The 24772-nt window shown below is 41.6% G+C and overlaps 1 protein-coding gene across 1 annotated transcript in view; it reads right to left on the minus strand.

Annotated features, from left to right (window-relative positions):
* NOA1 (nitric oxide associated 1) overlaps positions 1-24772 on the minus strand; it is a 405642-nt gene that overhangs the window by 43806 nt on the left and 337064 nt on the right. Inside the window, exon 6 of the mRNA XM_044059454.1 lies at positions 10484-10601. Within this exon, the coding sequence (XP_043915389.1) occupies positions 10484-10601 (118 nt within the window). The remainder of the gene's footprint in view (positions 1-10483; positions 10602-24772) is intronic.

Consider the following 24772-nt stretch of genomic DNA (forward strand, 5'->3'; position numbering starts at 1 on the left):
CCTGACTGGGATGTGTAGGTAGGCCTCTTAGGTCTAGGGTGGATAACAAAGTATCCTTGGAAAGCATAAGTAGAAGCTGCTGGAGGGTGAGCATTCTGAATTTTGGTGTCACCAGAAAGGTGTTTAGAATGGATAGATAGAGGATGGGGTGTCATGTGCCCTCTTTTCTGGGCACCAAGAAGAGTCTGGAGTAGAAACCTTGGCCTATCTGTTCTGCAGGAACATGTTTTATTGCCCTCATGGACAGCAGGGAAAGAACTTGCTTTTTGGCCTCTGCCCACTGGTTTGGAGGAAGATCTAGGAACCCTTTTGGGGTTGACAGTGTGAAAATAAAATTTGTATCCCTGGGACACTATGTTGAGGACCCAGCGGTCGTTGGTAATGGTGGCCCAGTTGCTTGCATGGGTTTTCCTCCTAGGGGCATGAGGAGGTGAGCAGAGGGAGGGGGTGGAAGTGTAAAGTCATGGTTAGTTCTTACCATAAGTGGGTGGCTTTGCACTCCCTGTTTTTGAAGAGGAGGAACTCCATGGCTTAAATCTCTGCATTCCCTGGGGCTGTTGTCTGGTGGGTCTGCTTTCCCTGGGTCTGGGCTGAGCTGGCCTGGAAGGGGCAGGAAAGAACCAGTGCTTGGAGGGGCAATGCCAACTGAACCTCGGTGGCTGGACATGTAAGAAGCCTTTAACTGTCTGCATAGATTTAGCTTTTTCACTGATCTTTTTTAAGACCTCTTCTGACTTGGTACCAAATAAATTGTCTTTGTTCAAGGGTGCGTCCAATAATTTGGATTTGACATGGTCTGTTCCTTAAGCCAAGTATGCTTTCTAAAGGACAGAACCAATGACTGCTGCCCTGAAAGATGCTTCTAGGACATCAAAACCACATTGTAAGGTGTGCTTAGTTACTTGACTTGCAGAACACATTAACTCTTGTAACTCTATTTTCTGCACAAGCAGAAAAAGTAGATATTTTTTGTTTGAAGAGTTCCATGGTATGTTGCTGATATTTCAGCATGTGGAACTGAAAATTTAATGCTCTAATAGCAAGAGTAGAAGAGGTGTACACATTTTTACCCCATATGTCTAATGCTCAGGAATCCCTATTTGAGGGGGTGAGATTCTTAGCTGAAGTTGCCTTGATTCCTTTAGGTCCTTGAGAGATGACCTCGGGGTCAGCGGTAGGATTTTTGAAAAGAAATTTGTGATGGTCAAGGGCTCTATAATACCCATCAGGTTTCCTAGGAGCAGGAGGGAGGTTGTCAGGAGTCAGACTGGATTCCATAAAAACATCATCCTCAACATCCAGGACAGGAGGAATGGCCAGAGGTCTGCGCTGTGGTAGATCTAAGAATTCCCAGAGTCTCTTTTTTGATGGAGGATAGTCCTGACATTCCCATTGGAAATGCTCCCTTAAAATATGTAGGGTTCCCCAAAGGAAAAGTCCTCGGGTGGAGAGCCTGAAGGGATGGATTCCTCTGCATCAGAATCCTCATAAGCAGAGAGGTTGCATGTCTTCATATTCAGATGCATCACAGTCTTCGGACTCCTGTTCAGATAAAACTACTGGGGACAAGTCTCTTTCTTTTGGAAAGGGTAGCCTGGCTTCCCCTAATAAGCATTATACGGTCTTCTGCCATTTTAAGCATTTGGGACTGAGGCAAGGAAGCAGGTGCCTGGGCTTGGGTCGTCATTTTTGTGGGTGTGGTTCGTACCCTAGGCCTTAGAAACTTGGTTGTTCGAAAGAGCTGAAGATGCGAAAGAAGCAGTCTGTCTGCGTCGAGTATCAGTAGTGTGAAGCATTTCTTCGGAAGCCGGTGCCTGCTCAGCGGCTCCAGACCCATCCAAAGTAGAGACATCCGCAGGATCTTTAGTCAAAGTACAGTCTCCAGGCATACCGGACTCTGAAAGGGTCTCGGCAGCAGCCTGCGAATCCACAGAAGTGGGCATCAGGGACTGCGAAAGGCCTCAATGAGTACCGGAAAACTGACTACCAGCTTAACGGAAGCATCAGCGGCAGTTTTGCACCTGTGCGGTCTGTCTCTGTCTTTATCCTTACGTTTTTTCAGAAGTTAGGTAGTCGGATGGCTTACCGAAGCCATATCGGAATAAGAGAACCGAGAGCGAAAATACTTAGCTACAATAAGGGCCCGATGATGTACAGTTCTGGTGTTGAACAAAGCACAAGAGAGACAGCGGAGGACATCGTGGTCTGGGCCTAAACAGGTGACGCAGTAAGAATGGAAGTCTCAGTGTGGTATTTGCTTTCCACAGGCGAGACAATTGTTAACTTTTTCTGACATCAGTTAGAGTAAGAAAAAAGGATCCCCAATGGAGTACTTGGCTCTAGAAGACTTCAACTTCAATTCAGAAACAAAAACTCAGGTAGCGGCTGACTGGCACTCGTGCAAACTGCTTCTGTTTCGGGCTCCTTGGCAAGAAAGACTAATGTAATGGCGTTGGCTGCCTGATTTTATACCACTGACGACCTGACGTCAGTCCTGGAGTGACAGCAACCAACACAGAAATACTAAGCCTCTAGTATTCGGGCCGAATGAGGGCTACCCCTGGCAGGATAACCCAAATGTGATGACTGCAACAGAGAAACACGACGAACATCTGCTCCTTGTGCTGTAGGAAGGTCTGTACTGTATAAAACATCAAAACAAGATAAAAAAAATGTACGTTTTTCAAGTTTCTGTCCATAATGACCTTTTAAAATATGAGGAAAAATAATAAGTGAAATAACAGTGAAAAAAAAAAAAAGATGTGCTGTGAATACAGGAAGATCATTACTAGGAGATCTGAGTGTAAATGAACTAACGCATACATGTAAAGCAGCCAGCTCTGTGGTATACAGAGATAAATCCCTGACTATAACTTAGGCAACATAGGTTTGATTAGTGGCCTGGGCAATGGAGAAGCCAATGGTGGGGGCAGAGTAAAGCCTCCTTGCCTCTCTAAGAGTGGAGATTTTGGCATGTATGCCTAGGAGCACATTTCTGTGCCAGAATCCTAATGGAGAGGTTGAAGAAGGCTCAGAGATGCTTTGCTGCCAGGGAACAAGGCATTTGAGAGTTCTCACTTGTGGAAGGAGATGGTACTACTGGCACTAGCCCAGTGGATAACCTCTACTGGAAGCCTGTGGGCATGGCATGCACAGGGAAAATGTAAGGCTGTAAAGGGAAAACTAAGATGCATCTTATAAATTATGGCAGCATTCGGTGACTGACCCTCATCCCAAGGGGAGCAAATTTAGCCACAGGGCCCTCACCCCCTAAAAATGAACATGTCAGTAAAGCAAACACAGAAACAATCACTTTTTAAAGTGAGAACTAGAGGAGGCAGAATTACAAAAATGTGAATCATGCTTGGATAAGGAAGTATTTTTCTATTTTTTTTAGATTATTACATTAACCAGCTTTTGAAAACTTCAACACAACTGAAACTTTAGTTGACTTTATGTGAAATGAAAAAGATGGACATGGAGTCTGAAACTTAAAACTAGAGAAAAGAACAGTAACACTGGAGTACGCGCAGAGAAATAAAGGAAAGGGAAGTAATTCAAGCTACTCTGATGCTGAATGACAATGCAAGTATCATAATGGCTAATTATAGAAAACTGTATACTGCAGATTTGCAACAAAGAAAACAGGAGGTTTGAAGGCTGAAGAGTGGGCTGACTATGGTATGTTATAAAATATGTTAGAAGTCTTAAATCTAATGAAATAAAATTACATGGGGACGACTATGGGTACTGAACATTTCTGTCAACCTAAAGATGTACAAAACAGATGTTCAGAAATGATATGAAGAACGCATAAATATTTAACTGATATACAGTATGCAGCTACAATACAGTTTTGGAATAATAAACAGCTGAATTAGCTGGAGATGGTGATGAAGAAAGAATAAGTAGGTGAAGACATGAGGAGATGGAGAAAACCAAAGGGTGATCTGAAATAAGGAACAGCTAAAGGACACAAGTAAGAAAGGGAGAGACCATCACAAAATCATTACTAACGTTTAATAAAACAGTACTTATGGCTATGGATAGATGGGGAAATGATTATATGACAGAGTTGAAAGAGGAGGATGAATCGTGGAGGTATTCATATACAGACGTCAAGTGGTGTGAGTTTGTTGTGTGTGTGTGTGGGGGTGAAGAGGCATGTACGTTGTGCTGATGAGATTTCAGGTCAGCAATATTCCCCTGTAGCAAATGTTGATATTCTCTCCATGCACTGAAAGCCACAGGCAGGTACAATGCAGAAGTGTTGGAAAGTGCAGTGCCTGCGGGAAGTGCTATTTCTAAGCAAATGCTATAGGGTGAGAGCTGAAGATGGAGAAAAGGTTCTATAAATAAGATAATTTGGAAGTTAAGGAAGGGAAATGTGGCAAAAGTTAAATAAAGGTAAGACTACAGTTAGATGGTCAGGAAACTGAATAGGAACATGACAACTGAAATGCACAGAAAGATGAAATAAGGCTGATAGTAAACAACATTAATAAGAATATTCCCAGTCAAACAGAGTAAACTGCAGTGACTCCTAAAAGGAGAATGAGGAAACCTGGTATTCAGAGGAGAGGTACACATCAGACAGAGGAAATATATGGGGATTTCTAGGACGAGTTTAAAACCTTCTTGTGATACCAGCATATTCAAGTGACAGGAAAGAGTCGTTTTGGCATAGGAGAGGCTAACAAGTCCACAGGAAAGGGCATTAACATACTTGAAATGATGGATGCACAGATATGAATCTCAAAGATGGAGGAATAAAGTGTGCAAGTGTCTTAGTTTCTCTTGCTGTCTAGATTTGTGACTAGGGAAATAGTGTTTCTGGGAAAAACTGGAGGATTTTGTGACACGCATGGTAATTTTTGTGAAGGGGTGAATACAAATATCCACTTAAATCCAAGATAGGCTCTGGCTGGGAGGTAGACTACACTCTGTAAGAAGGGGAAGAAAAGCTGTAAATGAGGATGCACAGGATTAGCCCAGAATGCAGCTACAGGGTTAGGAATTGAACAGGAAGATTATTTTGTCACATTGGAGAAGTCAAGCTATACTGAATTATTACTTATTAGGGGTACATTAGATGATTATATGCTAATCATAAGTTCCATTCATGGATCAAACCTAATGTTGAAAGGAAGAGTGATAGGAACCAAATGAAAGAAGCAGTTAGATGACAGAATTAAAAATGGAGTGCTGCATTTTGGAAGCAAAGAAAACAGTGGAGAGTGAGGTAGTGAATACAGTGATACTCTGGGATGGACTGAATATAATGCAGGCTGCAGAGCTACCAATGAGGAAGAAAAGAAAATGGAAGGTGATGGAAAACCAACAAGAACTAGTAAAGTCTAAATATAAAAAGACAGTGTTGGGAAAGGGAAGATATAATACGAGACTTGGAATGAAAGATATACATCACTTTGTACAAAGGGCATAGGAGTCGGTACAAAACTGGAAACAATGATACTCTGGGCCTTGACACAAGCAGGCAAAGAAGACAATGAAGGGGATTACAATACCACAATATAAGAGTTCCACTAAAGACATCAGGGAACAGGTGTGAAGGGTAAAACAGTACAGGAATGTGGCAGGCTTTCTAGAGACACTTAAAGGGAAGGTGAGATTACAGTCTGGAGAAATTGACAGTGTAAAAATGATCTAAAAATAAGACGGAAATGTTAACCGTGACTCATAACTGGGAAGTAAGAGAGAATATTAAGAAATTAAGGAATGAGAAGTGGACAATGAATGACAGTTTTGTGGAGGAAAGCTACAAGAAATGGAAAAGGGCCCTAGCATGCATGATGGAATAAGTATTCAGAGGGGTTCCAACTGACTGGTCGACAGGAGAAAGTGCAGTGTTTTGGTTGAACATCCAGTTTAGCATACAGATGTTTTGTCAGATGTATGTTTCGGTGAAATACGCTAGTTGGACATGTAGCGTGTGTGAGAGTGAGTGTGTGCACATGCACGAGCCTGTCTGCGGGCGCACAAGTCTGTGTGTGTGTGCACGCGAGTCTGTGTGTGCGCGGGCAAGTGAAGTCTGTGTGCGTGAGCGAAGTCTGTGCGCGAGCGAGTCTGTGCGTACACGCAAGTGAATGCAAGTGTGTGTGTGTGTGTGTGTGTGTGTGAGTAAGAGTAAGAGTACGGGTTAGGTAAGGGGACAGATTAAGTGCAAGTGACTCAGTGTTTAGGGGTTAGGGGACAAATTTTGTGTGTGTGTGTGTGTGTCTGAACTGTCTTATGTAGTGGATACAAGTTAGGATCACGGTTAGCATGTATTACTAAGGTGGAGTAGGGGATTTAGGAGTAGATCTGAGTAGTTTAGCCAGAATACAATTACTGCGGAAGAATGCTGGGTTATTTCCTGGAGTTTAGCAAAGGACTGTGTGGAGAAGATGAGTGAGTCATCAGTGTCTTGTATGGCAAGGTTGGTTGTAGTAATCAACTTATTTGTAAAGTTATTAAATAGCAGTGGTCCCAGTACTGAGCCTTGTGGGACTCCCACTGAGACTGGGGAGAATGGCGAAAATTCCTGATGTCGTTTGACAGCCTGCTGTCTGTTAGGTAGCTATAACACCAGGACAGAATGACTGACTTAGACCAGGGGAGGATAGTTCTGTGAGGAATTTTTGACATCAGACTGTCAAATGTTTTGGACAGGACTACGAAAATGAAAGTCTAATTTGCCTTTAATTCTAAGCTGGTTGATGGTACTGGAGAAGCTGGGGAGGACAGTACTGATGTTTTGGTTGAGAAGAAATTGTGTAGTGTTGGATAACAGGCTATTACAAAGGTGATCTGTGAGTTGGGTGTGAATGCATTTTTCAATTATTTCTGATAGAGGTGACAGAATAGATATGGGTCTGTAACTTCAGAAATGTGTCAAGTAACAGCCTTTACGTAAGGGAATGATGTAGGACTTTTTTTTCCATATGGCAAGAATGTAGTTTTCAGTTAGAAACTATGCACAAGGATTACATGCGGATTTATACAAAGTCTGAAGACTGGATAAAGCAGATATAGAACTTGGACACAACCCTAGCCCTAATGTGTAATGAATCTGGTAACAGACAGAATATATATTTAAGCTATGTAAAGCCACAAGGCAGTGGTGCCATCTGTCTTATGTTCATACGATTTTGGGAGATCACAGCAGTTACTTTTAGATAATCAATGGGGACTGCAGGAACATGTGGATGGAAGAGAAAAGTAAAATAAGTCTGCTGATAAGGATTCACTAATACTAGCAACTGCAGATACTTCTCCAGTTTCAGTGTGGGCAAATTAAAGAATCTAAGGAACACTCAGGATAATGTCATAATTCAGGGAAGGATACAGATGCTGTTCTTCAATTACAAAGCCAAGAAGGCTGAAATGGAGATCCAAGATGTAAAAGACATCTGAAAGAAATGAAGTGCTTTTGAAAGTGCTGACATGAGAAGGAATGATCCATACCAGGCTGGAATTATTAGCATGTGACTAGAAATACAGAGGGTCAGCCATGGGAAAGGCAAAGGATGGGTATGGTTCCCTGGGAGGGTAACAGGATAAAAACCGCACCTGGCACCCTAATTACTTCATATGGTTCATGTACCTGTGCCAGTCCAAAGAAAAAGAGGATAAATGGAAAGAAACACAGAACAAGATATGTAGGTGAGCAACCAGAAGTTTTACAGTGCAGCTGATCAAGATGTGGGCAGACTGAAGTAGTGACTGTATATCTGCAGACAGTACAAGATAAATGTATATTAATTAGCTTGGTGAAATGCACTGGGGAGAAAGAACAGATTCTGGGAGTATATATGCACTTTTTTTCATGAACTGACAGGAAGTTTTCAGTGCAGCCAATAAATGAGCATATGACTGGGATGAAACATTACAAAAGACTAAGGTTTGCCCGACTTCAAAAGGTTTTCAAAAGAAATGTCAGTGGACAGGAAAAGAAAGGTGAAGGAGAGGATGACAATTATGTCAACTTGAAAAGCACTTCTGTAAAGACTGAAAGCTGACCTTTTAAGCAGATTGTAAAAGGTGCTGCACAGAAAATAGTCGGGAATGTAAGACTGGGTTTGGACAGGGAGCTGAAAGAACATTCTACGGCAGCAGAACTGGGAAAGATCTGTACATAAACATACCTAGCATCTAACAGTGACAGTAAAAATTTTCTGACTGGCAAGGTATGGCAGGACATTTTAGATATCTATGATGCAGTAGGTGGATTGGACACTCTAAATTGGCCCTAGGTGTGAGTGCGTGTGTGTGTGCCTTCTGTGGAAGGTTGGGCGCCGGGCTGGCAACTCAACACTGTAAAACTCCACTGCCAATCATGACAGGACAGGTGATCCGCTGTGGCGACCCCTAACCGGGAAAAAGCCGAAAGAAGAAGAAGATGATGATGAAACAATGGAAGAAATGTGGGCTGTTGAAAGGATGCGTTTGACAGAATGCAGGAAATCTAAGGCCAGTCTGCTCACATGTTGTTACTTTATGCCTTTTGATTCTAAGTGAAACTCAATTCATCTGTCACCAACTCCCAAATGATCACACAATACACTCAATGTAGCAGACTTTAACAGTATCACCATTCCAAAAAGGAAAAGCAAACCCAATTAAGCACAAGCAATAACTGCAAAACATTTTTTTCCAAATGGAGAACACCTCTTGTACCGCCACATTGATTTGAATTGCACATACTTCAAAACAGCACAACCTCAGGGAAGAAGGAATATTTTGAATACCATCTCATTCCATGGGTATTGTAATGTCAGACAGGAATAATTAAGTGACTTGATTTGGGATCAATACCTTCTGTTTGGTGTTGCTGGACAGCCCGTCCCACTGCAAAATTTTTTTGAAGGATTTGCATATTGTTTTCTTTTGATCTGCAAGTGGCTTTTGCACTTCCCTGATACTGTACTAACCAGAGACTACAGTTTTTGGAAAATTCATTTCACTGATCTAGCCACTCAAACTGAGCTTTATGAAGTAAAATCATGTTCCATAAAAAAAGGTTTATTTGATTCAACTGAGGAAAGACTTTTTAGAGAGATGAGACATGTTGGGGGGAAAGAGTTTCTGGAAAGGAACCTCTTCCTTCTAGCAGACAGTAACAGAAAGGAGTCCTCAGAGATCAACTCCCCCCTTTCCCACATTTTCTACATGAGTTTGGAGTGTTGAGGAACTATCATCATCTCTCGATTCAATATCACTCTCCTGCCTTCTTCAACATTCATGTCTAACTGTTGCAGGTCTTCTCTCACACAATCTGTCCATCTATGGGAGTTATGACAGTGGCATACCTCTCAACTGCCCAGATTTATTCAGAATGCCCAGATTCTAGCCTCATATTCTTGGTCTGTTCCTCATGAAGTTTGTGGTTCTCTGGCAAAGCAGTGAAGAGTGAAGTGAACTGAAATAACTAAATATTGACATGCATTTGAGTTTCAGACTTCATATCCTTCAGAAAATACATGCCAATGAAAAGCAACTTTCTAAGTTTGTAAGAATAATATTTAAAATCTGTCCCACAAAAAAGAAGTGCTCTGAAGATGCAGTGCAGACAATGAGTGAACTTGTAAAAATTAAAGTGCAGGTGTTAAATAAACTGTACAGCCTGGCCAGGAGTGCTACATGGGGGTTTCTGTGCAGGAGATGACAGCTTTAAAGTTCAATCAAATTCCCGGGAAGATGGATTTAAGGCTCAAGTACTTGGGAACAATGTGTGTTGTAATTTCTGAGTGTAATTTCAGTGTTTAATTTTCTTTATGAAAAGTGTCATTGAAAGTATATAAAAAAACAGTTGAATTATAACATTTAAATGAAATTTATAAAATAACTTGGATAAAGGTACAGGAGCTAACTGATGCGTCAGACATTTAGATGGACCATAACAAGCACTTCAGCCAACAACACTGTAAGGCACCAACAGGCATCAACTCCTGAACTAAGATCAGGAATGATCCAAGATCACCAGAATGCAGTTAGAAATTGATAAATATCCTGTGTACACCTCTGCCGTATAGAGTGGCTGGGGTGTAATCCAGTAAACAAGCAAACTATGATGGGACAGCAGAGGTTAGAGCCTTGGGGAAATTCAACAAATTAGCTTAATCAGATACAGAAACAGATATGCATGGTCTCATGTGCTAAGCAGAACACACTAGCATAAGAAAAAAATGGCCAAATATGTCTGCCTTGAAAAAATAAGGACTATATACCATCCTCTCTCAGAAGTCCCCCATTAGCAAAGGCAGCGTGATAAAACTTCTGAATGTGAGAGGCTGTAAAAGCCCAGCCATTTGTCTTACCTCAAAAGCTACATGGAGCACCACAGGAAACCACAATATTAAAACTAATGAACAGCCCTCAGTACTGGCCTAAAACAGCAGCTCCAGTAGGCAGAGAAAAATAATGCATATGGTATGAAAGTAAAAGAAAAGGAAAGCTGTAGTCATACAAAAAGTGAAATTACCAAGAGATGACAATTTGATGTCAGCAACAGCCTCAAGTGGTCCAATCCCCTTTAGAGTAACCTCTTGCGGCACCAGTGGTGGAAATGTCATCATTCTCTCTTCACCTCCTATTGGGACCTAAGAACAAAGAATGCACAAGAAAGCACACAAAATAACCAATCAAGTTATAAATAATACAAAAATGCACTCAAGTGCGTCTCTTTTCATTATTCTTTTGCCATTTGCATGCATTTAGCATGTACAACCTCTACAGATGCTCAATCAGTAAACATACCTACTGCATGTGACTGGACAGAATGACAGTAAGCTATGGTTCCAAAGCTGCAAAACACGAAATCTGCACACAGCACCAATAAATTAATCAAAACACTGACAACACCTGTAACTACTACAAATATAGCTCTAGAGTTATGGACAAAGCAAAAAAATAACCAGGGGAGAAACCCAAACCATGGACATTTTTCAAATACTGGCACTATTAACTTAAAACTTCTTAAAATTATTTCCAATTTTAGAAGAGTTGGAGCAAAACTTTATAAGCAAGTTAGGGGCATCCCTCCAAAAACTGAACAGTTGGCAAGGTTATGAATATAAACAAAAAAGTAATATACTTCCCATAATTCTAGACCAGAGTTGCCTTATTCTATATCCTCTTCAACTGATAGGTTATTGATTCCATACAAATCAGATGGAAGCATGGCAGCAGCATTTACACATTTGGATCCAAAGTTCAGGCTCCTCCCCTACCCATAATTGGCCTCCACCATCTCAATACCTCAGACCAAGCATGACTGCCAAGCACAGCAAAATGCCTTGGTAATAATAAACATATACATACGAGTATGGACAAAGGAATACAGCCAGAACTGTAATAAAGACGGCCCAGTGCAGTCAGTCAGGAGTCCAAAAACAGTGAAAATTTGACAAGGAAATGGATGAAGGAAGAAGATAACACAGATCCAGCTTTATAGCAAGTACATAAATTTCACATCTGATGTTGTCTCTTCCATCTATCCTCAATTGATGGGACAGAGTCCTTCCCCATCTACCTACACACTACTGTGATATCTAATGGAAGAATACTCTGGAGGATGACAGAACCGAATGAGGCCACAGACCTGGACTGCAAATCCACTTTGTGATGGGATACAAAGGTGTGCACAATGGGCCAGGTAGCAGCACAGATATCATCCATAGGAACTCTGGAAAGAAGGCTGTGGAAGTAGCAGCCACTCTAGTAGAATGAGATTTACGAATGGAAGGTAATGGTGACCCTTTTTCTTTGTACACAAAGGAGATGCACTCAGATAACCTCGTGGAAAGAGTTACCTTAGAAACACCATTTCCCAACTTATTGGGATAAAAGGAAAGAAACAAGCTGGTCTGTTTACCTAAAGGTTTCAGTAATGTAGGTAAGCCCTCAACTGGCAATGGACATCCAACAAATGTAAAGTGCACTCTCCTTTGTTGGAAAAGTTCGGAAAGAAAACTGGAAACTTAATGGTCTGGTTCAATGTAAATTCTGAGGTCTCAATGAGAAGGGATATACGATTGGTTTGAAGTGAAACCTTGTCCTTGCGAATATCAAACAAGTCAGCTTACAGGGAAGGGCTTGAAACTCTGAAATTCTTTGAGCAGAGTAACAGCCACCACAAAAAGCATTTTCCAAGAAAAGAAAGATACTTCAACTCTGCAATCACAGCAGGTTCAAATGGGGGGGGGGGTCACAGCATGGAGTAAAAAAGTAAAATCTCAAGGAGGAATGGGATCTTCTTAAAGGAGGATGGATAAGAAAAGTACTCCATAAAAACATAATTTTAAGAAACCAACAGCAGTCTCTATCTCTCTCCCACTTGCAAATTTCAGATCACAGCCATTTGAACCTTAAAAGTACAATAACTAAGCCCCTTCTTGGGAAAGAGCAGCTAGAAAATCCAAAATATAAGGAAGTAGGGTTGAAAAGGGGTCTATGCCCTTGCTGAAGCCCACACAGAAAATCATTTCCATTAACTTTCGTAAACTTTTCTTGTTGAAAGTTCACAACAGGGTGTTAGGATATGAAGAACAACAGACAAAAGACTAGACTGTCTGATAACTGGAACTATTAAAACCATGCAGTTAATTTCACGGCAGCTATGTCTGAGGAAGGCTTGTCAGACTGGTGAGAAATGAGGTCTGGAAGAGGTTCCAGCACCCAAGAAAGGTATATCAATCAAGTGAGGCCAGAGAAAGGGGGACCATTTCTACAGATGCTAAAATGAAGCAATGGGAATCACCTTTGGTTTACATCACATGGCTTTCTGAAGAAATGTTGTTATGAAGGGTGTGGGCAGATAAGCATATAGGAGACCTGGAAGCCAAGTGTGGACCAAAGTGTCCCTCAGTGACTCTTCCTCCATGGGAATCAAGGTGAAGTAGCTGTTGTACTTTGGGATGGACAGGGCTGCAAACAGACTACAGCATAGCTGGCTCCAGAGGCTGAAAATCTGTGCAGCCACAGTTGATTGAAAGACCACTCATGAGCCAGAAGAATGGACCTGCTGAGCTTGCCCACTAAACCACTGTTTTTCCCCCAGGATGTACATTGTCACCAGAAAACATTGGGAAGACATCGCCCACCTCCAAACTCTCATAGCTTCTCAGCATAATGGGTACCAGTGCCCCCCCCCAATCTGTGGATGTACCACACCACTGACATGTCTGCCTGAATCAAAATCACACCCTTGAGGAGGGAGTCCTGGCAGGCTTGCAAGGATGACAGTCTTCATCTCCAGGATATTAATGTGAAGACTGGTTTCAGAGAAGGTCCATGTACCTTGGACTGTCTTTTCCCTAGAAATGTCCCCACACCACAGTAGGGCAGTGTCCATAGTCACTGTGGCCTGAGGAGGTGATAGAATGAAAGGGCAAACCAGGGAAGCTGGGCACAGTCCAACCACTACTAAACATGTCTGCATATCCTGGTGAGACACATGGGGAAATGCACGGGTTGAAATAACAGACCATTGAGCAGTGAGTCCACTGTAAGACTTGCCCATAGAATCTAGCACCCAGAAGGCAGTCTCTATCTCTTGATCATCACCCTTCCTAGATTTGCTGGCTCCATCCCCATACTAAGCCTTTGCAGCAAGATTATCCTGTCAGCTGATATTTTTAATGTCACAGAGAGAGGACTGATGCAAACTAAGAGCAAAATGGGACCACATACAAGCCTTGAAAGCACTCTGAACTTGTACTAAAAGGCTGAGAATGACTCTATGCAATTGGTGAATGAAAGGAAAGACTGACTGAGTGCCAGGTTAAGGGCAGAGCTCAGGACAAACCGTTGCAAGACTGCTCAACTATCAATACAGAATGGTTTATGGAGTCAAATGCTATAGTAAGGTCTACAAAAACTGCACTTGTAAATATGTATGCACACTCACTAAGTAGTGTAACATTGCTTTTCTTCCAAAGTCACAGTGTCAGTCTGCTCGCAAGCCATCAGCTCAATGTTCCCTTTTAACTGACCAGCTATAGTTTTCTCAAGGGTTTTTGTCTGAGGTGAAAGCAGTGTGGAAAATCTGTGGGAGTCTGGCTACAGAGTAAGACTATGCTTAGATGCATAACGTTGGCCGTTTTCAATACTTTCAGGAACAGTGTCCATAGAGAAAGACAAATTAATAAATTTCAAAAGAAAAGCAGTAATGGTATTCCAACCTGAAGAAAAAAAAACATACTACAAGCAAATATAATAAACACTTTGAAGGCACTCCAAACTGATTTGCATGTGGTCATGTGGATAGTCAACTGGTTTAAGAGACAGGATCTTCACATTAAGAGTGTGAGTAGCATACTCAGAGTATGAGGGTGACCGGTACAGTTCCACAGGGATCTGTGCTTGGATCTCTGCTGTTTGGAATCTGCTAATCAAGAGCTCCACCTATCAAATGGGAATGGTTTCTTAACAAAATTCTCATACGACTGAAATAGAGTGTCATTGTCAAGTACTTCTCTGACAATCATGTACTCCAGCACAAGCTTACACTTGTCAATAGAAGGTGTACTAAAAATGGGTTCAAGCTCAATGCCAAAAAGTGGAACTTTGGAGCTTTTGATAAGCAGCTCCTAGTTCCTTACTACAGCATACATAACTCACCACTTCAAACCTGAAAGGTTGTGAGACACCTGGGCACACAGACAGCTTTCAGACATTTAAGCATCATCCTGCAATGGTGGTTAAGAAATTCTTTTACCTTGTGCAGCTCATAGCAAAACATATTTCTTCCAGATCAAAATAAGTTCTCACCTCCTTGAATTCTGCTTTGACCTCCCTTCATTCAGTACAATTACTCCTTTGTGATGTACCTTATTACACAAATCAAACAACTGGAAACACCTCAGAGGTTTGTAACTAAAAAGATCAGGGGCCTACAAAATCTATGCTACGCTGGGGACTTCACTCTTCAGTCGGTTTCTTACAGACTCCTTAGGGGATCCTGTTTAATGGTTATAAGGGATCCAGCAGTCCAAAAACACTAGTACCTTACAATCAAAGCTTCCAGCTAACACCAGGGCCAGAGATCTACCCCTACTCCTACAAATGAACAAGATTAGGAGAAGGGACACATTTGTCACACAGTACATAACCCTTCTATGGAACAAACTCAATTTCCAAATTAAGCAGCATGACACACTGTCTGCATTTTAAAAGGAGCTGGGCAACTGTTGTTCACAAATATACCCCTTATATGAGAGGCAAGGCCTAAGGATGGGTACTAGCAAGATGGAAATGGCCTTGAGGCTCAGTTGCCTTGTAGCTCCTATGAACTAATTTAGAACCCCCCACACACAAGGTACAATAATCCATTCTTGACTGGATACTAGCCACATACTCCATAAATATAACAAAAGAAGGAATTCTACCAGATACCCTGAGTGGCCAGGATCTTAGCTATGCCACATACTGTTTAGAAAAAAAAGTCATTATAATCTAGTAAGAAATCCAAGCAAATTTGATAAAACATATTTATCTCCAAACTGAAACTTTGCAATTGTGTCCAACTAAAAACACTCAATGGATGAAGTTACAAAATCCTTCAATGGCATTTTCCCCAAAATTTTAAATCAACATGCCTCTATCATAAGAAAATGAGTGAAAACAACTCCTGCTCCCCAGCTAACACTACCAACCAAAAATATTAATGAGATAAAAAAAAACTGGCAAAACAAGTAAATCACAATATTATCAGCAATACTGTCACTTATGTAACTTAACCAAGGCTCGTGTAATCTCAGGCAAGAAAATTTACTTCTACAACTCTAAATACGTTCCACAAAAAAACCCTACATAATTTGGGTCATCCATTAATAAACTATTATAACCAGGCAAAAAATCCCAAGCTAAGCCCTTACCATTAGAAACTGATACAAATTTAGCATGTAAAATGTAATACTCATTTTATTAATTCGGCCACCTCTCTCAATAAAGATATGTTAAAGATCTCTCCACCCCCTGCCCAGATAACCAAATCAAATAATTTTTCCTTTAATCCATGTTTCCTCAACCATTATAAAATATCTACTAAAACAGTTTTTTTTAATAACTTCCCAGCAACATGTATAAAAATGGCTGCAGACATTTTGGGTTACCTTGTAGCTCTCCTAATTAACGTATCAGTACAAGAGTCTTACACCCCCACTGCATGAAAAACTTATAACATCCTTCCACTTAAAGGGTGCAGCTCTACAGAACTGAGAAACAACAGATCAACTGCTATTCGCCCACCAATATCAAGTCCTAGAGAAATGCATCCACTCTTGATTACTTAAATATATTCTAGTAAAAGGCTTATTATCTACTACCCAACAAGGCTTTTGTCCCAATCATAGTACAGACTCATCTGTACCGGAATTTCTATAAAGAGAAGAAGCTAGTTCTTACGGCATCCAGGGCCACTCCCTGACCTGGCACACCCCATCTTTAAGCAGACATCTTTAAAAGAGGTCCAAAACAAAATAAATACATAAATGAAAAAAAACATTCTCTTTCTCTGCAAAAGTGATTTGTTACAGCTAACAGGGAGCACTGAGCACTTCAGCCCTGAGTAAAGAAGAATTATTTGGAATGCTGATAGTGAACTAAAACCATGCACATGGGCCTAAAGCGTTCCACACATGCATTATCAGTATACAGAAACTGAATGTCAGTAATGGAAATCTCTTCCCCTGGCATCTTACACCAAGAGTAGCTGCCCCCCCCCCCCCAGCTACCCCTTTGTTTCTAAATGCAATTTATAACGATTTACCTTCGTTTTATCGCACATGGTATGTGCGATCAATCCTGTTGTGCGATCCATAATACCGAAATATGGACAACTTCGAAGGATGAAATGTCAAAAATGGTTTGCTGGAAAGCCTTTCCGACATCTGATCCATGTGTTTAAATGGCAAAAAAGCATTTGCTTATTTTCCATTCAAACACATGGTAAATCGGCATTGTCGTTTTTTGCAGCCGTACTTTCGGCATTATGCACGTCGGACACACAGCGGATGACAATTCAAAGGTAAACCTTTATAACAGCAGAAATTATAGTAAATGGGATTCTTCAATATTCCCAACATCTGACCTAGTCTCGAATCCAATACTCTTGAACAAAATGACCAAATTTGGTCTTTTCCCATTCTATTTTCTGGTTCAATGGCTAACTGCTAGAAATACATGCATTAAAAAGGCATAGTACTTATTCAACCATTCTACATGTAAAGTATATGTGTGTAAAATCTTACCATAACTGTAGATGTCCTTCTCTTCACTGTTGCAGTATTCATTACATTAGGGATCCCTTGCCAAGGGTAGCCTGACGTCTGGCCAGTATACCAAAGCCTTTAGGTTGCTTTAAGGTACGGTGTATGTCACAAGCATGCTCCTTGCGCAGTGTAGGGCATAAAGGTGATATCTGGACATACCGTTCTCAGAACCGAGAGCCCCAGTACAAACGCCAGTCCAAGGAAAAGAAAAGGTAATCAGTACATCCACAAGAGAAATGGACCAGGGTGGTGGAGGGAGGGAGTGAATATTGCAACAGTGAAGAGAAGAACATCTACCATTATGGTAAGATTTTACGCAACTGTACCATGTCCTTCCATTTCACTGTTGCAGTATTCATAACATTAGGTAGACTGCCAAAGCTCAGGAAGAAACTTGGGAGGAGGAAAGTCCGGCAGAGTCCTCTAGTAAGCCACGAATGACAGCCTAGCAAAACCAGTTGTAGGAGATCCCATCCAACCTCTAGTGTTTGGTAAATGTATGCAGAAGTCCAGGTAGCTGCCTCAAGAATACAGTTAGTATCCAAACCCTTGAAAACAGTAGCAGATGAAGCCACAGCTCTAGTAAAATGAGTCTTAACAGATGGAAGGCTTTTACCAAGAAAGAAGTAACAAAAAGAAACAGCTTTTGAGATCCAAGAAGAAACAGTTTGCTCAGCTACAGCTAATCACAAGGACCTGGGATGAAAAGAAACAAAGAGCTGATCAGATTTCCTAATAGTCTTAATCTTGTCCAAATAAAATCGGAGTTGTCTAGGTACATCCAACGTGTGCAGCACCTTCTCACTGGCAGCCTGCAGAGATGGGAAAATTAATAGACTGATTAAGGGACAACTCATTCACCACCCTGGGCATAAAAGAAAGATTAGTACACAAGGACACCCCTGTCTTTATGAAACACCAAAAAAGGAGGGCAAGCCATAAGGGCTTGAAGCTCAGAGATCCATCTGGCAGAAGTAAGGGCTAACAAAAGAACAGTCTTCCAAGAACAATCCTGCAAGGAGGCTGAAGCTGCAGACCCAAAAGGAGATTGAATCAATTTCTCCAAAACATAATTAAGATTCCAGGGAGGAGGGACAGACTTCCTGGGAGGCCTAATAAGGAGGACACCTTTTAGGAATTGTTTAGCCTCAAATCTATAAGCTAAAGGAGGAAAGAAAGGCAGACAAGCAGAGACAGTTGATAAATGGGCCTTAACAGAAGAATAAGCAAACCCAGCAATGAGCAATTCGCACAGGAGAGAGAAACAAAGGAAAATCAACAGAAAATGGATCTAGGTTATGAGAAAGACAAAACCTCTTCCATTTGGATAAATAGGATTTTCTAGTACTGGGTTTCCTGGCCCCTTGCAGGACCCTAAGCGTATCGTCAGAAAAAAAAGGTGTCTATGTGGAATTAAAATCCTAATCACCCACAGTGCCAGCTGAAGAGTGGATAGGTGGAGATGGATGAGAGATCACGTGTCCTGTGCGAGTAGGTCCACCCTGTGAGGTAACTTGTGATGACTGCCCTGGTCTAAATGCAAAAGAGGAGGGAACCAATACCGTCTTAGCCAAGAGGGAGTCGCCAACAAGATTTTGGGAGCATACTGTTGAATTTTGAACAGGACTTTTGGAATGAGGGGAAGGGGGACATAAAGAAACATCCCCTTCCAAGGAAAAGACAGGGTTGTCCACCTTCCAAACCAGAAGACCTGGAACTCTGCACAAAATAGAAGTTATGTGTTCGCAAGCAAGGCAAATAGACATATTTGAGGAGTACCCTACTGGCGGTCAATGTCCAGAAACACATCCTTGTGAAGCATCCATTCATGGGATTGAGTTAAAGACCTGCCTAGAGTGTCTGCCACAAGGTTTTGACCTGAGGGAATGTAAACTGCCTGAAGAGTCGCTTGATACTAGACAACAAGTTCCCACACTATGAGTGCCAACCAGCAAAGGTGATACTCGTACCCCCCAGTTTGTTTACAAACCATATCACTGGGGTATTGTCTGCAAATACCTTGAGAGGTCCTGGGGAGAAAAGAGAATGAAAAGCCTAAAACACTAACTTTGACACTGATGCGCTCTGTTAAAGAGATGACCACACCCCGTGCACCTTTAGGGAGCAAAAAGCTGGTCTCCTTCACACGTCTGAAGCATCTATGAACAGCTCCTGAGAGGGAACAAGGGGATGAAAATGGAGCTCTGGATTTAGTGACAGCTGCTGGATACATCAATGAAGTTACTTCTTGAGACAAGGTAGAAGAGGAGCTACAAATTCTAGGGGATGTGCATGTTGAAGTCAAACTGACTTCAGAAATACTGAAACTTTTGTGCGGAGTTTAGCCAGAAGAAGCATAGCAATGGTGAATGCTACGAATCCCAGAAACACCTTGGCTGTAAAAGAGGCCAGAGGAAGATGAGTACGAAAGAAGGAAATGGGTGTCAGGGCCCTGAGAGGAGGCAAGGATGTCAACAAAAGCACTGTTTGAAACCTGCATCCCAGAAAAACATGGTTCTGAGAAGGAGTCAAAAAAGACTTTTTGAAGTTTATTGTGAACCCCAGGCTTTGCAGAAGGGAAATGGCAAAATAAAGATTTTGCAACAGGATCTCTGGAGAGGATGCCTGAAACAGGTCGTCATCCAAGTAAGGAAATACTTGGATCCCCTGAATCCTGCAGAAAGCAATCACAGGGGCAAGGCATTTTGTGAATACCCTAGGGGCAGTAGAAAGGCCAAAGGGCAAGACAGAAACCTGAAAATGTTGGGAAGCATGCGAGAAATGTAAAAACGTCTTGAAAAAGGGATGGTTTGAAATATGTAAATAAGCATCCTTGAGATCCAGAGACACCTTATAAGCCTGAATAAGCAAAAGAGGGAACAAAGTCTAAAGGGTCAACATGCAAAAGGAGGACACCTTCAGAAAAGTGTTCAGATAAAAGAGAGGTCTAGAATTGGTCTCAAAGTAGCCTCTTTTTTGGGCACTAGATTCATCCTGGAGTAAAACTCTTCCCCCTTGAGGCATCTTGAGTAGTACCCTGAGCCAAAATGTCCAGAAGTACCTCTGGAAAGAAAGAGTTGTTCCTGGGGGGGGGGGGGGACTGTCATAAAAGGGGGAAGGGATTTCCAAGCCATAAAACACCCCTAGCAAACGGTGGACAGGACCCAGGAATCCTGAGTAATCTGTAGCCAAACAGGAAGAGAGAGACAGAGGCGAAGAGAAAGAGGAAAGTGGCTGGGAAGGAAAGGATAGTCAGACAGCACCTGCGTTATCTGGAAAAAGAGACTTCTGCAGCACTAAAGTCTGAGTAGCCCTAGCAGGAGGAACCCGCTTATCACCCTTTCTCCCTTAGCAGGAGGGCGAGATTCTCTGCAAACAGAGGCTGGCTTATTGGGATAATTTTTCTGAAATTTAGGCACAGGAGAAAGAAAAAGCATGTTTAAGTTCCTGTAAAGCCTTACCCTAAAGGGATTTAAACATAGATTCACCAAACAAGTGTTTATTATCAAGAGGGGCATCAATCAACTTAGCTTTAATATCATCAGACAAAGGCTGAAGCCAAGAATAACCTCATCATTGAACCAAAAACAGTGGCTCTAGAGGAAGCATCTGCTGCATCACAACTACACTTGATGGAATGATGAGCCACAAGGGAAGAAGTCCCTAAAAGGGAAAGAGCAGAAGTTTTACCCTGAGATCAGAAATAACCTAACAAGCCTGGAATTGGACAGCCAAGTACCTGGACATATGGGTCTGACAATTAACAGGCCTAAAAGACAAGGTAACAGAGGTGCAAACCTTCATGCGTAGCCTTTCCATGGTCCTGCTATCTTTATCAGAGGACAGTAACTCAGAAAAGGAAGCAAGTGAGAGGGCTCATCACCACCGATGCGTCAGTAGAAGGACACTTGTACAAACATTTGTAGTCCACAGGCACCCTATAAAATCTATCAGGTTCTTTGGGAGCAGGGGGCTGAGAGTCTAGAGCCTTAGAAGCACTGGAAAATGCATCCAACAAGGCACCCAACACAGGAGGAACAGCAGAAAGTTTAAGAGACTCCATCTGCAGCAACACACATCATCTTTTGTGTACCTCAGAGACCCTCAGCACAATCCCATTTAAAGAACTCCCATCATCCTGGAGATAATCTCCCCAAAATAAATCTCTTCAAAGGGAGTATCAGGACTGGTAGAGTCCTCTTCCTCTGATCCATAGTGCAACGGAGAAGGAATCAGAGAAGAGTAAGCAAGGGATTTCTCATCTGATTCCAGCACCTCCTTAGACAAAATCCTGTTCCCTGGGTCTTTTTAGGAGAGTACAGGACCAAGGTGGGCTGGAACAAAAACTCCCTGAGGAGGTTTCAGTGCCATCAAAGCACTAAACAAACCCTGACTAAAGGCCCGACATTCACTCTGTGGATCCTTAGGAGCAAGAGAAATATGTTTAGTCTTTTGCTTTTTCTTCAGTGGAACGTCTGCCTTATAAAACTTGGATGGCTCAGACCCAGGACGACATTCAGTAATGGTAGCAGGGACTTCTTCTCTGACTAATATTTGACGAATATCCCTAGGCCCATTGGAAATAATCAGTGGTGGTTTGCCTGAGCATCCAAAATGGATGTCTGCTAAGCCTCCTTGGACATAGTGAATGCTGGATCCCCATAGGCCTCCAACCCTTTCGCAGCATAGGAATCCAACAACAAAGCCGGGCAAATGTCTGGGCATTCACTTGACTCACGAGAGATGTCTGCCAGAGGATGAAGAGCAGAAGAGTCCAGCCTAAGCTTCTTGGCCTTCTTCACTGACTGTTGTCCCTTGGTGTGGGATGTACCCTCCATTGTGTCTTTTGCAAGAATCTTAAGACACTGATTTTCAAGATACAGCACCAAAGAAGAGAGTCTACTTCTTCTTTCAGCTTTTCCCGGTTAGGGGTTGCCATAGCAGATCACCTAGCTGCTCATGATTGGCAGTGGAGTTTTTTATGGTGTCGAGCTGCCAGCCCGGCGCCCAACTTCCACAAAGGCGCACACGCGCTCACTCTTAGGGCCAGTTTAGAGCGTCTTTGGAATGTGGGAGGAAGCCCACTCGACCACAGGGAGGACATGCAGACTCCCCACAGAAGGCACTCCAGCTGAGGATCAAACAAGGAAACCTCTTGCTGTGTGGCGGCAACGCTAACCGCTACACCACCGTGGCCACCCTAAAGATAAGAATCTACTATGAAGGGTTTTACTTACAAAAGCCTGGTAAATGGAACAGGGTATATGGTTTGTGAGAGGCACCTAAGCAAAGAGACACTGGTTGTGGCAGTCTTTATGGAGAATCTGTCTTCCACACTGGCATTTGCCCTTCTTGGATTACATGAAACCCCACAAGCAACAATAAAAAAGGATAAGTAAAAAAGAACCCTCAATGGGGAACTTATCTGCACTGGCTTGGTGAACCAGCAACAGAACAGGCATTCAGACTGACTGGCAGCAAAGTAGTTCCGAGGATGGTACGTTCAGACATCACCTTTACGCCCTATGCTATGCAAGGAGCATATGTGTGATGTACAGTGTACCTTAAAGCAATAAAGGCTTTGGTATACTGGCCAGACATCAAGTCAACCTTGCCAGGGGATCCCTAATGTAATGAACACTGCAACAGTGAAATGGATGGACATCCACAGGTGTACCCCAAGGAACCATTTTAGTCCCTTACTATAGAACATCTTTACAAATCAGTTAGTTGCAGCTACCAAACATACAACTGTCATACAATACTGCAGATGATTCCATTCACAACTGTTCCACCACTAACCTATGTAAATTACTGACCATTACCCAAGAATCAGCCTCTTCTGTGGAAACATGATTACACAGCACTTTCAGCTCCTACTCAACATCAAAAAGTCAAGTGTAAAATTATTTTTCTGCAAAATTTCATTTACAAAGCAAAAACAATTTACTATTACCTCTTTAGATACTACAAATATACAAATACAACCCCACCTATATTCATTTATTCCACTTTTACCATCACCCTTGTGTATCCCCTCCCCTTATCTTCAAATCTGTTTTTCTCCCACTTATCTTCCACGGTCTCTCTCTTTTCTACACAAGAGGTGAAGAATAATATATCTCTGACAAGTATTTGATAAAAAGTTAGTTCCTGACTATGCATGTAGTTGTTTTATTAACATTATAAAAATCCCTGCTATGCTACGCTTATCTCATGTCTAATGCTTTGGTAAACAAACTTTCCCGATTGTATCTCTCTGCAAGTATGTTTGGGGCTATTTAAAAGCACGCTTACTCCATCAATTATCTTTTAGACTTAAACTTTTCTCCTGTACTTTACATGTTTTGTAAATGTCAACCTTTTGTATTACAGTTTATTTATTCAATGGGATTTCATAAATTTATGTTTTTGAAGTATGTAACTTCTTTGGTCCACTTTAGCTTGGGTTACTTGCTGATTATTGATGACCACTTGAAATATTACGCAACACTCAAGGCTTTAAAAAAAATCACTAGAAACTTAACCTTGTTTATACAATAATGTCACACCTGACGGAACAAAGCAGAAAAACTACAGCCAGGGCCCATCTACTCCTAGTCTCCCATCTTTTCTAACCTCTAAACCTGAGCAGTGTGATAACTAAACAGCTAAGTTTGCAAACAACTCATACAACAGAACTCTTCACTGCGTAACACTGACAACTCAACTGGTCCTCATGCAATTAAAAGTTGCCCATGAGATTCTGTACAAATTAAAAAAATGCCCAATTCTAAGTCAACTCCTACAATGGTACTAATCAAAATGCTTATGATACAGAATTTTCATGATCTTGCTTCTCTGTGGCCTTTGGGATTATACACAGTAACATATCTGTGAACCTGTGTTAACCTATGCCACTGTTCCTACCCACCTGGCTAAATCCACTACCCTTTATAATATACTGTCTTACATATCTATATTTAAAATACTACCGATCTCATCCTAAAGTTTTCTACAAAGTTAATCAAGTTTGTCTCTGCTCAGTGATTTCTCATCTATCATTTGTACATATATTTCCAAATGTATACTGCTCTGAGCATCTGCATTATCTAATATGTATATATAACTAATAATACATATACCAATTACTTAAATATCTAGCCCAATGTGTATACTTTTTTTGCTTGTAGTGTTTTTCATCTGTAAATTGTTTTTCCAAAGTTTGCTTCTGTTGATATGCAACAGAAATCGTATTTTGTGCATCTCAATTTTATTTAAAGCTTACTGTAAATGTCACTTTCCTGGTGATTTTCTCGCCAGGCCTCTGCTAAGAGATTTTTTGCCCTTGCTCAATCAAACTTTCCCAATCAACAAATGCAAATTATTAAAAAATAAACAAAGCTTTTTTTTTTCCATGGGTGCTTTATCGGCTTCCTACAATGGTTTCTTATAAAACTACTGGCAAAACTCAGCTTGTAAACTGGCTTATTTTTAAGTTTGCCATGCAGCCTTAAGTA

This window comes from Protopterus annectens, chromosome 17.part0, assembly GCF_019279795.1.
Source record: "Protopterus annectens isolate FY-2018-M chromosome 17.part0, PAN1.0, whole genome shotgun sequence".
NCBI classification, from domain to species: Eukaryota; Metazoa; Chordata; order Ceratodontiformes; family Protopteridae; genus Protopterus; species Protopterus annectens.